Source organism: Girardinichthys multiradiatus, chromosome 18, assembly GCF_021462225.1.
Source record: "Girardinichthys multiradiatus isolate DD_20200921_A chromosome 18, DD_fGirMul_XY1, whole genome shotgun sequence".
NCBI lineage: Eukaryota > Metazoa > Chordata > Actinopteri > Cyprinodontiformes > Goodeidae > Girardinichthys > Girardinichthys multiradiatus.
The window spans coordinates 32,025,606-32,038,423 of record NC_061810.1 but is presented as its reverse complement, the minus strand read 5'-3'; the positions used below and the strand labels follow the sequence as shown (position 1 = coordinate 32,038,423).

The 12,818-nt window shown below is 40.3% G+C and overlaps 1 protein-coding gene across 8 annotated transcripts in view; it reads left to right on the top strand.

Annotated features, from left to right (window-relative positions):
• Window positions 1-12,818, top strand: part of nbeab (neurobeachin b) — a 302,755-nt gene that overhangs the window by 122,722 nt on the left and 167,215 nt on the right. For all 8 annotated transcript variants that reach the window (XM_047391759.1, XM_047391756.1, XM_047391755.1 and 5 more), the window contains 2 exons: window positions 1,349-1,517; window positions 11,785-11,864. In XM_047391759.1, the coding sequence (XP_047247715.1) occupies window positions 1,349-1,517; window positions 11,785-11,864 (249 nt within the window). The remainder of the gene's footprint in view (window positions 1-1,348; window positions 1,518-11,784; window positions 11,865-12,818) is intronic.

Here is a 12,818-nt window from a genome sequence, read left to right as displayed (position 1 = left end):
GCACTCAATACTTGGTCGGGAATCCTTTTGCAGAAATGACTGCTTCAATGCAGCGTGGCATGGAGGCAATCAGCCTGTGGCACTGCTGAGGTCTTATGGAGGCTCAGGATGCTTCGATAGCGGCCTTTAGCTCATCCAGAGTGTTGGGTCTTGAGTCTCTCAACGTTCTCTTCACAATATCCCACAGATTCTCTATGGGGTTCAGGTCAGGAGAGTTGGCAGGCCAATTGAGCACAGTGATACCATGGTCAGTAAACCATTTACCAGTGGTTTTGGCACTGTGAGCAGGTGCCAGGTCGTGCTGAAAAATTAAATCTTCATCTCCATAAAGCTTTTCAGCAGATGGAAGCATGAAGTGCTCCAAAATCTCCTGATAGCTAGCTGCATTGACCCTGCCCTTGATAAAACACAGTGGACCAACACCAGCAGCTGACACGGCACCCCAGACCATCACTGACTGTGGATACTTGACACTGGACTTCTGACATTTTGGCATTTCCTTCTCCCCAGTCTTCCTCCAGATTCTGGCACCTTGATTTCCGAATGACATGCAGAATTTGCTTTCATCCAAAAAAAGTACTTTGGACCACTGAGCAACAGTCCAGTGCCACCCAGGTCGGGCGCTTCTGCCGCTGTTTCTGGTTCAAAAGTGGCTTGACCTGGGGAATGCGGCACCTGTAGCCCATTTCCTGCACACGCCTGTGCACGGTGGCTCTGGATGTTTCTACTCCAGACTCAGTCCACTGCTTCCGCAGGTCCCCCAAGGTCTGGAATCGGCCCTTCTCCACAATCTTCCTCAGGGTCCGGTCATCTCTTCTCGTTGTGCAGCGTTTTCTGCCACACTTTTTCCTTCCCACAGACTTCCCACTCAGGTGCCTTGATACAGCACTCTGGGAACAGCCTATTCGTTCAGAAATTTCTTTCTGTGTCTTACCCTCTTGCTTGAGGGTGTCAATAGTGGCCTTCTGGACAGCAGTCAGGTCGGCAGTCTTACCCATGATTGTGGTTTTGATTCGATGAACCAGGCTGGGAGTTTTAAAGGCCTCAGGAATCTTTTGCAGGTGTTTAGAGTTAACTCGTTGATTTAGATGATTAGGTTCATAGCTCGTTTAGAGACCCTTTTAATGATATGCTAATTTTGTGAGATAGGAATTTTAGGTTTTCATGAGCTGTATGCCAAAATAATCTGTATTAAGACAATAAAAGATCTGAAATATTTCAGTTAGTGTGCAATGAATCTAAAATATATGAATGTTAAATTTTCATCATGACATTATGGAAAATAATGAACTTTATCACAATATGCTAATATTTTGAGAAGGACCTGTACATTTTTTTCTCATTCCAGGTTCAGCTTTCATTATACACATACCTTTCTGCTGAGTTCATTGGCACAGCTACCATCTACAACACAATCCGTCGAGTTGGTACAGTCCTTCAGCTCATGCATATGCTGAAATACTACTACTGGGCCATCAACCCCGCCGACAGCAGCGGCATCACTCCAAAGGGACTTGGTGAGCATATTTAATTGTATGGATGTTTATGGGTTTCCTAACTTTTTGGCAGTAACCATTATTTGATTTAATCTGGGTTGTTGTATGTTTCTCATCTATTGAAGGACTAATCTAACAAGCCTTTGAGAGGAAATCATTGGGAATGAACCAATAACAAGCAATTTGTAGAGTTACAAGCCTGCTGTCGCAGTGTCTTATGGAAACTGAAGCAGCTCCAACACTTTTTCAATGACTCATCTCCACATAGAAAGGTTTGTCTGTCAGCTGTTGGGACTACAGCCAGGTGATAACAGTTGGGCAGACACACTATATCATCCATTGTCATCCCAGTTGGGTGCTTGCTGTGGGCGTTAAGTCTATGAAACGTGGCCCGGTATAGTGACTGGCACACTAAGTCTGTGAAACAGCACCTCATCAAGCAGGCTGTAAAGGAAAAGAAAGTGTCCTTGAGTTGTCATTTCCTTTTTGCTAGCCATTATTCTTTTCAGAAACTACCCACTTTTTAATATAGGGGCTGTTTTATATTGGTTTTGAGACCCCACTTTATGCTGCACCAAGGCCCAATGAAATTGACATGCTGAAAGTCGGAGCTTCACAGCACCGATGTAATACTCTTCACAGAATCAAAGGTCAGTTAATCCAAAAGAGCTTTTTTTCTATGCTTCTGTTTGCGTTTTTTCCTACAGGTGATTTTCATTTGTATTAGTTCTGCAGGTAGATTAATTAATCCCGCAGACAGTTTAAGAACTAGGAGAATATTGTAGATTCTTTGCTGTTATGAATTTTAATGTTAATCTAATTCAATAGAGCAAGATAATAATTAATTGCTTTCTAATAGCTGTAATAATTCCTAGATTGAGCTGAGCGGGCATTATTTCAACACACCAGTGTTTTCTGCCTTCATCCTTACTTTTCATCTTTCCAGTTAGTGCTTTACCCAATTTTTTTGTTTCCAGTGTAGATATGCACTGATCAGGCTTTTCCTTGCTGATGCTGCTCAGAGCTGATCAAGAAAGAAATTGTCTTGTTGCACTCTTTAGCTCATCGATTTGCACTGATTTTATAGTGTCACTGTCCCTTATGCCTAGCTATGTTTTGCAAGAATGATTTATAAATTCCTGGTTGAAAAACAGCTCATGTTTTGGGCAAAACCTACACAGGATGTGTTATCCAGAAGATTGTGCTCTGTCAGTGTGTACATAATGAACATGTTTGTGTATTGCATTAATTGAGTCAGGATAGTGCATAAGTTACAGTCAAATTAGAGCCAACACAACCTTGGTAAAGTAATAAAAATACTTTTTTCTTCTAGATATGCTTTTTTTTCCACTTGTTTAATATTATGCAGCAATTGTGCTGCTTTTACCACCATTACATATTATAATTTGGCCGACCTCCTTGTGTGAAGTCTAGAGGTAGAGCAAGAGCTCTGTTGTCCTAAACCAAGAGTAATGGCCCAGTGCTTATTATATTGACTGAAATGATTGAATTAATCAGTGAGGTTATTTTCTAAGGTGTTTTCACTTAAAGTGAGCAATGTATTAAAAGAAAGCTAAGAACAAGGTTGGACATGAAAGCTTGTATAAGAAAATATATTAACGTTAAATTAAAAGTCCTCAATACTTATTTTTTTATGATTTTCTTTTTTATTGCAACGATGTGTGAAATGTGCACCTCTACCAAATTATATGTCCCATTTGTTAATCACAATTGTCCATTAAGCTCCTTTCTCTCTTCTCCAAATAAAGACTTTTGAATAGAAGAGTAATTACACCTCTGATTGCAAAGAAAGGAGAAAGGAACTGCAGCTGGGGATACACATTCTTGGTGTACATTAGTCTCAGACTGCCTAGTTTCATTTGTCTTTGCTTGCTTAGGCAGCTCACTTCTTCTCGCTGTCCTTCTGAACAGAGGAATGTCCCAACAAAAACACAAACAAAAGAAGAGAGAGCCAAGCAGATAATAAAGTGTTGAGATATAGGATATGGAGAGGACATTTAAAACAGATCCCCCCCGGCTACACATTCTTTATCTCGAGGTGCATCCTCTTTTTTTGTTTTTTGCAGGTCTTAATAGAAAGTGGTATCAAATTAAAGCCATGTATCATTCGGCTATAATACAGAATCTGCCCTGGCTGTCAGTGCTTAGTTTCTCTCAGACTGTGACTTGAATCCACAGCCAACACATTATCTCATTCTTCTCTTTTCTATTCAGTTTCTGCTCTTGCTTCGTTTTACCAAATGATGTGTAATGAGGGGAGCAGCAAAGCTTCTTGGCCAGTCAGCAAATTCGGTTCAAGCTTGTTTTGTCTATCCCCATTTAAAGGACAGATCATTCACAGACATGATGGGCTTTAGAGGTTTTCAGTCAGTATTACTTTTTCGTTTGAAAAATTATAAAATGTGTTCCTTGTACAAATTGGGATTAACCCTTTAGTTTAAAATGTATTATTTTATGTTTACTCTATATCTCATAATGTTTTGTCAGTTAAGTAAAGTTAATCTACTCAAACACGGAGTAAAGCAGATTAAGCAGGCAAGGTAGGCACGAATTGTATACTTAACAGTTCTGAAAACTAGAAGTACAACAGTTCACAGAACTCATGGTTGGGTACACACTCTATATGTATTAAGGCCAGGCTAAGAGATTTCTTTTTTTAAATTACGAGAATAAATTAAAGCTGCAAGCAGCATTGAAGGCCCTCGAAGCTCAGGGCAGCTTGGCCTGTGAAGCGACCGCGGGAGCCTGGCATTGCCGCCTGCACGCCACCGACGAGGCCGCCGTTCAGTTCCATAGGTCGCCACTAGGTGGGACTGCAAGCGACATGTCATATGATCTTCGGTCATGCAGAGTTCTGGTCTGGCGAGAAGCATGTACAATTTGGGGGAAATCCGACCTGCCAGATGGAAGCTGCACTCAGTTGTTTATTAGTGGGTGGAGCTGACATGATGTCATGAACTGACAGTGGCAACATGTTCAGCATTGATCCCTGACGATGTATACTACATTTGAAGTGGATTCGATGATGTATGAGGGAGATAGAGGACTTGAAATGTCCTAGGGGGCGCTGTTTATCCAAATTCCAATGTAATCCAATAGAGCAGTTTGGGGTTGACAAAGATTAACCATATTCAGTTTCGAACAAATTAGACCTTCCAGATGGAGGCTGAACTCACTTGTTTATTAGTGGGCGGAGCTGAAATGATGTCATCAATTGACTGTGTCAACATGTTTGGCATTAACCCATGATCATGTATACTACATTTCAAGTGGATCCGGTGATGTATGAGGGAGATAGAGCACTTGAAATGTCCTAGGGGGCGCCATTGAACCAAATTCCATTGTAATATGCTAGAGCTGTTTGGAGGTTGACAAAGATCAACCATATTCAGTTTGGAGTAAATCGGACAATGCATGTGTAATTAAGAGCCAAACATATGGCCATGGCGTGAAATCAGAATTCGCTATGCCACCACAGCCACACCCTTTAGCCAAAGCTGTCAGTACTGGAGAACTACTAAGACCGTCATTTTATCTGTCACTGGGAACAGTTTCATGTTGATTACGTGAAGGGGATCAAATATGGACCACACTAAGTCAAACACTTACACTTCCTGTTCTCAGGGGGCGGGGCTTTGATAATGTCAGCATTAGACCATTAAATTTTGTTCAGGGCCTTAAATGGTTCAATTCCAGAACGTTTTGTGTCTCTGTGACTTTCCTTGTAGGAAATATAACAGTTTTGTGTTTTATAGCGAGAAGTCATATTTTGGGGCTTCGCCACGCCCACATACTTTCATGTAGCAAAAAGCTTTTGATAACTTTTAATCCACAATGCCTTAAGACTATACTCATTGATTTTGAGGTCTCTAAGTTGAAAGCTGTAGGAGGAGTTCATTCAGATTCGATGTGTGTAAACAAGAGAAAATGGCGTATTTTATCCAAAATGGCCAACTTCCTGTGGGTTTTGGACAATTGGTCCAAGAGACTTTTTTGTAGGTAACCCAAGAAGTTACATACGTGTACCGAATTTCATAAGCCTCAGACAAGGCCTGTCTTGGGGCAGGTTGTTTTAGTGCTCCTAAAGGGCGCTGTGGAGGAATTAGGCCACGTCCACCAATTATTTCACTGGATATCTTTACGGGGTTGGACCAATATCAATCATATTGAGTTTGGTGGTGATTGGCTGAAAAATGTGGAAATCAGAGACAAACGTGACGTCTCACTTCGCCACACTGCCACGGCCACACCCTCCAGCGTAATGTCTCTTGTGTTCCAAACCAACTTAGACCATCTTCTTCTCTGTCACTGGAGACAGTTTCGTGTTGATTAGGTGAGGGGGCTCAAATATGGACCTTTCACATTAAAACATGATGCTTCCTGTTTTCAGGGGGCGGGGCTTAGATGACATCACAATTTAACCATTGAATATTACTCAGGGCCAGATGTGGATCAATACCAGTAGGTTTCATGTCTCTGTGCCTTTCCTTGTAGGAGCTATAAAAATTTATATTTTCTTGGCGAGTCGTCAAACTTTGAGGCCCATGCTCCACCCCCTCAACATGCTTAACAACTCACAATTTTGATAACTTTAGATCCCCCATCCATTCTGAGCAGTACTGGACCGAAGATTGTATGAAAGCCTGCTCACACTGCTGCCTAGTGGTAAGATGTGGAACTGAGCGACAGAATCGTCGGTGGCGTGGAGTACACGATGTCAAGCTCCCGCGGTCACTACATAGGCCGAGAGGCGCTGAGATGTGATGGCCGCCCAATGCTGTCCATCCATTGTCCTTATCTACAGTCCTCAACAAAATCTTAAGACCACAATTATTTGCATGTCATACTGAAGGTTCATGACAAGGTGGTAACTTCAAAATGCAAAAAGAAGAAACGGTAAAAAAAAATCATTTTATTTAAAAGTATTTTTAAACTCAAACAGGCTCTTCATGATTTTTGCCAAAAACACCAAAACAAAAAAAAGTATGAAGAAAAGAGTCTGTAGTGAGAGGCTTCACCACTCTTGTTGATCACTTCAGTAACTTGGTTAATTTTGCATAATGTGAGTGTTTCCAGTGGGCTAGTTGGAAAGTTGCTGCATGTGGTGAAGATGGCATCGAGGGTTCAGAACTGATATCTGTTATTGTAAACCTCCCTTTCTACCCAACCTCTAATTATTTCAATGGGATTTAAATCAGGGGAACATGCAGGATGGTAGAAAAAAGTGGCTTGTCAGCTGGGTGTTGTGCACTGCAGTGTTGTTTGGCTGAAAGACCCAGTCATTATCACACAGGCAAGGGCCTTCAGTCAAGAGGGATGCCAGCTACAAAAACAATTACATAGCCAGCCATTTCTTGACGCTGCTGCACAACCCAAAGTTCTTCTGTTCCATTGAAAGGAAAAGCTCCCTAAATCATGGTGGAGCCTCTGCCACTGTGCAGAACAAAAAAACATATATCCAGTGGGATCTGCTCTGATCTTGTCCTTCTGACTAACTGTTTCTCCTGAAAGTTAAAAACCTTTCAACGTCCTATGTTTGGTGTTTGGTCCATTGTAAAGCTAAAAAGGGCAAGTATGTGGAGTGAAAGGACAGGTGACCTTTGCAGATGTTTTCTGTTCTATAAGGCCCTCTTACAGATGCAGTCTTATGGTAATTTGGTTGTAAATAGGGGCTTCATTTGGGTCGAAAATCTTTCTGGCCTTACAAAGACCCCATCAGATCTTGCACCAGGAGAATTTTATTTGGTCTCCCCATCAAAAACTGCAACAATGCCATGTTTAAAGACATAAATAGTTTTTGCTATAGCTATTAGGAGTTCATGACGGTGTAAATGCCTGACAGAAAATGACACATAAGCCAGATTTATGGTCATATTTTGACTTTATAAGGCTAGGGTCATAAACAGCCTATTAATCATCTAATCATGTTTGGGTTTAAAACCGGTTTTAACTGACTGGCCTACTCTATTTTTCAGTATTTTGCTTATGTTTCTTGCTTATGCTATATTTTTCGTCTCCTGTTGTAGGATTTTGATCAGACGTGTATTGTCGTATCAAAGGCTGGGTTATCGGGTAAGAGGGAAACCTAGATATCCCTCTCAAAATTGAAACTGTCTAGCTGACTCTTTTCAATGCAGAGGATGACTGAGCTTCTTGTCATATGTCCAAGGCTGAGAAAAAAAATACTTTTTCAAAGTTGAATTCTTTAGGTCATGATCCATATACAGTATTATGACCGTAACTGTTGGTTTTAATGTAGATGGACAGGTAAATTAAAAGCTTTGCCTTTTGCCCACCTATTTCATGCAGACTGAAGAAGCACCTGTATTACTGCAGAGAAGGACCCAATCTATCGGTCCAACCCCCATGCCATTCTGCCATCACTTATGCACAGGAAACTGAGATGGACACAAGACACAAAATGGAAATAATGGCATTAAAACAAACAATATATTGTGAAATTTTGAAAGTTGTTACTGAAAACATGCATGAGATGAAAACAGCCTTTAATATAAAAATCGCTAAATTAATTCAATGTTATTTTACCGTCAACCTCCTTCCTGTTGCACTTAAAAGAAGAATGAGCAAAAACTCTATTTTACCAATTTCAGCAGATGACTCAGTGATTGAAGAAAGTAACGAGTATTATTTTGAAGTGCTATCTTGATTATATAAAGCTGGTATAATCAGCTTGCTAAAATGCTCATGAACTTCTAAATGTGGCTCAGTTACATGCATTGTGTGTTTTAAAACTGGTGTTTTCAACAACAAAGTATGGTCACAAGTCATGCGGTGTTTGTTATGCCTCAGGTCTGTGATAGACTGTTGTAATACCACAGGTTGTTGGGTTTATACATAAGCTTGTTTAAAGCTAAATCTTTTATCTGACCCACCTTTCCTTGTCCACCACCAGTTCAAGGAGGAACAAAAATGTTCACAAGTAATAGATTGGATTGATAATGGGGGTGTTTAGGCTTTGAATTATCTGTGCTCTTTGTAAATGGTCTGGATGTGTACTGGTTTAAAAAAAAACCTGCAACCTTTATGTGCTTGAGTGTGATCAAATAAAAAGCCCATACCTAAAACTCTCGGTACGAATATATGTAGCATTACACCCCAACTGAAAACCTTTTATTGCTGCTTCAAATATAAAAACAAGGATTTTTATTATCAAGAACACAGGGAGTTAGCATGAAACAAATCTTTTTTATGTGAAAAGGCTTGTACAAGCATGAAGGACCCATGTTATTATCTTGACTTTATTATCATTCATGGGCTGCGATGAAATTCTTGCAGTAATCACATGGACATAAATTGTTTTTCAATAAACTCATTCTTCATGTACCTTTGGGATACAGGAATTAAAATAGTCTGTGAATGAGAAACAGTATGCAGGGTTGGTGAGCATAATTATTTGTGAATAACTTAGATGCAGTGGCTGTGGTATTAATGTTCTTATCCCTTTCAAGTTAGGTTCTATCCCTTTGGTGGGGTTTCCTCTCTCCTGCTATTAATCAGTGTCAGGATGCAGAAGCACTTACCTTCCTCCTCCTACCTCTGGGAGCCTCATCACTGATTACATTGACCGACTGAAGTAGCAGGATGGTCAGGTGTCTGCTGCCATTATTTCTGTCCCCATTTCAAATAAAGGTGTTCAGCCAAGGAAGAGGTTGGGGTGTATCAGTACCATGGAGAAGACAAGGGAGCACTGGGCAAAGTGACCAATTTTCTCTGAACCGCTTCTTGTTGTATTTAACCCAGTTGATGCCATATAAAAGCTCCGCAGTTGCAGAGGATTTTTGTCTGTCCTAATTCTTCACTTACTGCACAGGATAGACAATAAAAATTAGTTGACACACAGTACAGACCAAAGGTTTGGACACACCTTCTCATTCAAAGAGTTTTTTTTTATTTTCATGACTATGAATATTGTAGCTTCACATTGAAGGCATCAAAACTATGAATTAACACATGCGGAATTATATACTGAACAAAAAAGTGTGAAACAACTGAAAATATGTCTTATATTCTAGGTTCTTCAAAGTAACCACCTTTTGCTTTATTACTGCTCCACACACTCTTGGCATTCTGTTGATCAGCTTCAAGAGGTACTCACCTGAAATGGTTTTCACTTCACAGGTGTGCCCTGTCAGGTTTAATAAGTGTGATTTCAAGCTTTATAAATGGGGTTGGGACCATCAGTTGTGTTGTGCAGGAGGTGGATACAGTACACAGCTGATAGTCCTACTGAATAGACTGTTAGAATTTGTATTATGGCAAGAAAAAAGCAGCTAATCTCTAGAACAACTGTTAAGAGAAGACTGTGTGAATCAGGCCTTCATGGTAAAATAGCTGCTAGGAAACCATTGCTGAGGACAGGCAACAAGCAGAAGAGACTTGTTTGGGCTAAAGAACACAAGGATTGGACATTAGACCAGTGGAAATCTGTGCTTTGGTCTGATGAGTCCAAGTTTGAGATCTTTGGTTCCAACCACCGTGTCTTTGTGCGGCAAAGAAGAGGTGAACAGATGGATTCTACCTGCCTGGTTCCCACTGTGAAGCATGGAGGAGGAGGTGTGATGGTGTGGGTTGCTTTGCTGGTGACACTGTTGGGGATTTATTCAAAATAGAAGGCATACTGAACCAGCATGGCTACCACAGCATCTTGCAGCGGCATGCTATTCCATCTGGTTTGAGTTTAGTTGGACCATCATTTATTTTTCAACAGGACAATGACCCCAAACACACCTCCAGGCTGTGTAAGGGCTATTTGACCAAGAAGGAGAGTGATGGGTTGCTGCGCCAGATGACCTGGCCTCCACAGTCACCGGACCTGAACCCAATCGAGATGGTTTGGGGTGAGCTGGACCGCAGAGTGAAGGCAAAAGGGCCAACAAGTGCTAAGCATCTCTTGGAACTCCTTCAAGACTGTTGGAAAATCATTTCAGGTGACTACCTCTTGAAGCTCATCAACAGAATGCCAAGAGTGTGCGGAGCAGTAATCAAAGCAAAAGGTGGCTACTTTGAAGAACCTAGAATATAAGACATATTTTCAGTTGTTTCACATTATTTTGTTCAGTATATAATTCCACATGTGTTAATTCATAGTTGTGATGCCTTCAGTGTGAAGCTACAATATTCATAGTCATGAAAATAAAGACAACTCTTTGAATGAGAAGGTGTGTCCAAGCTTTTGGTCTGTACTGTATATGGCAAATTATTTATGGCAAACCTTTAGTGTAACAGTGAGTTCTGCTAATCCTACAAAGGTCATACATTCTATGTCTTGTGTTTTCTGATGTTTCTAAATGAATATTGTTATGTTTGATTGATCTGCCAGAGCTGCAGCTTATTAACTCAGTGTACATGAAAGCAGGTTTGGATAAAAACCAGTAAAGCTGATGTTAAACAATTGATCCTTTTGCCAAACATAGCAGTGAAGCACAAACAGATCTTTCACATGATGGTAAATCAATGTGTCCTGCCACGATTTGACATTTCTATCGATTTTTACAAGATGCATATACCTGGCAACAGAATTCATCAGATGCAGAAAGTTTTTGGGTGGATATCTTTTATTAGAAATAATATACCATAGCGGCGCTGGTGGTGTAAGGGTTAGCGTGCGGCCACATATAGTGGCTATAGTCCTCGAAGCGGCCGTCCCAGGTTCAAGTCCCGGACCCAGCGACCTTTGCCGAATGTCTCCCCCTCTCTTTGCCCCTCCTTCCTGTCTGCCTACTATCAATATAAAGGCCTCTAGTGCTGAAAAAATCTTAAAGAAATAATATACCATATATTTAGACTGCCAAAGTGACCTCAAGTTAGATTAATTCTGGATTGTGATAATGTGCTGTTGGCCAGTGTGATGGCCATGTGTGAATTAGGTGACCTTAGACATTAGCCTGGACACCATGTTGCGGCCAGGGTTACTTGGGAGACGGTCTGAGTTTAGACGCAGCAGAAAATTGATACGTTTGAGAGGAATTTTCTAAATGACCTTAGCTTTGCTTTAACTCTTATTGTACTCATAGCTTTAGTAAAAGAATAAAAATGGGTACAAAAAAACTACTAGGCTGTTGTGAAATCTTTTGAAACTTAAGGTTTCTAAACTGTAGGTTTTCTTTCAGTGAGCTCCTAGTTTATCTGCATTTCCTGACATGCTCAAAGAAACCTCAGAAACAAGACTTAAAAATTGACAGTAGAAGAAAGGCAATACCTGCTTTTTCTTTTTTGATTGCTTCGTTCATTTTCTTTCAAACCACAGATGGGCCGAGGCCAACCCAGAAAGAAGTAATCTCTCTGCGGGCGTTCATGCTTCTCTTCCTCAAACAACTTACTCTGAAGGTATATCCCACCTGTCTTCATACATCAGATTCACCACATGACTGCACTGAGAAAATATAGAAATTCAGTCTTTGTTATTCTCTGAAATGGTCTACTGTTCTGCTCCACTGTTCTTCCAGTTGTGCTGAAAAGAGATATTTTTATATACATCTCAAACTTACATATATATATTAAGTAAAAATACAATGTATAGGTGGATTCCAGAACAACATAAGTTCATTGCTGTTTGTACTTTCTTTAGAAATTGTATTGTTCTTCATGCTTGATTTACTGACAAGGAAAGTCTAGAACAGGATTTTTTTTGTCCCTGATAGATTTATGTCATTTAAGAATAGGAACTGACTATTAATGAGTCCCAGTGCAATAATTCATTAAAGTCACAAAACTCAATGCCATATACACATACTGTCCTCTTTATTTGTCACAGCTGTTCAGTTGCCTATTAACATGAATAGTGAATTAGCCAATCACATTTCCAATCAGTATTTATAAATTGCTGATCTTCTGTGATTGCCTTGCATCTCTCTGGTTTTTAGAGAATAATCTAAAAAAGACAACATTTCCAGTGAGAGCCAGTTTTGTAGATGAAAATGCCTTGTAAATGTCAGAAGCCAGAGGACACGCTGGTTCAAGATGAGAGAAAGGCAACAGCATGTCAGATATCTATTCATTGCAACCAGGTTTGCAGAATACTATCTCTGAACTCACAACACATTGAACATTGAGGCACATGCGCATGATAAGAATACCACACTGGCCGTCACTCCTGTCGGCTAAGAACAATGGTTATAATCAGTCTGACAGAGACAAGTACCCCCAATCCTTGTGGTTTTTAGTATAACAATGGCCACCAGTGGGCTCTACATGGACAAACTTTATCAGTTTATTATTTTACTTAGTACCCCTACACATAGCCCATTCTAAAATGACCAAACTCTAACACTCAGTATTTTA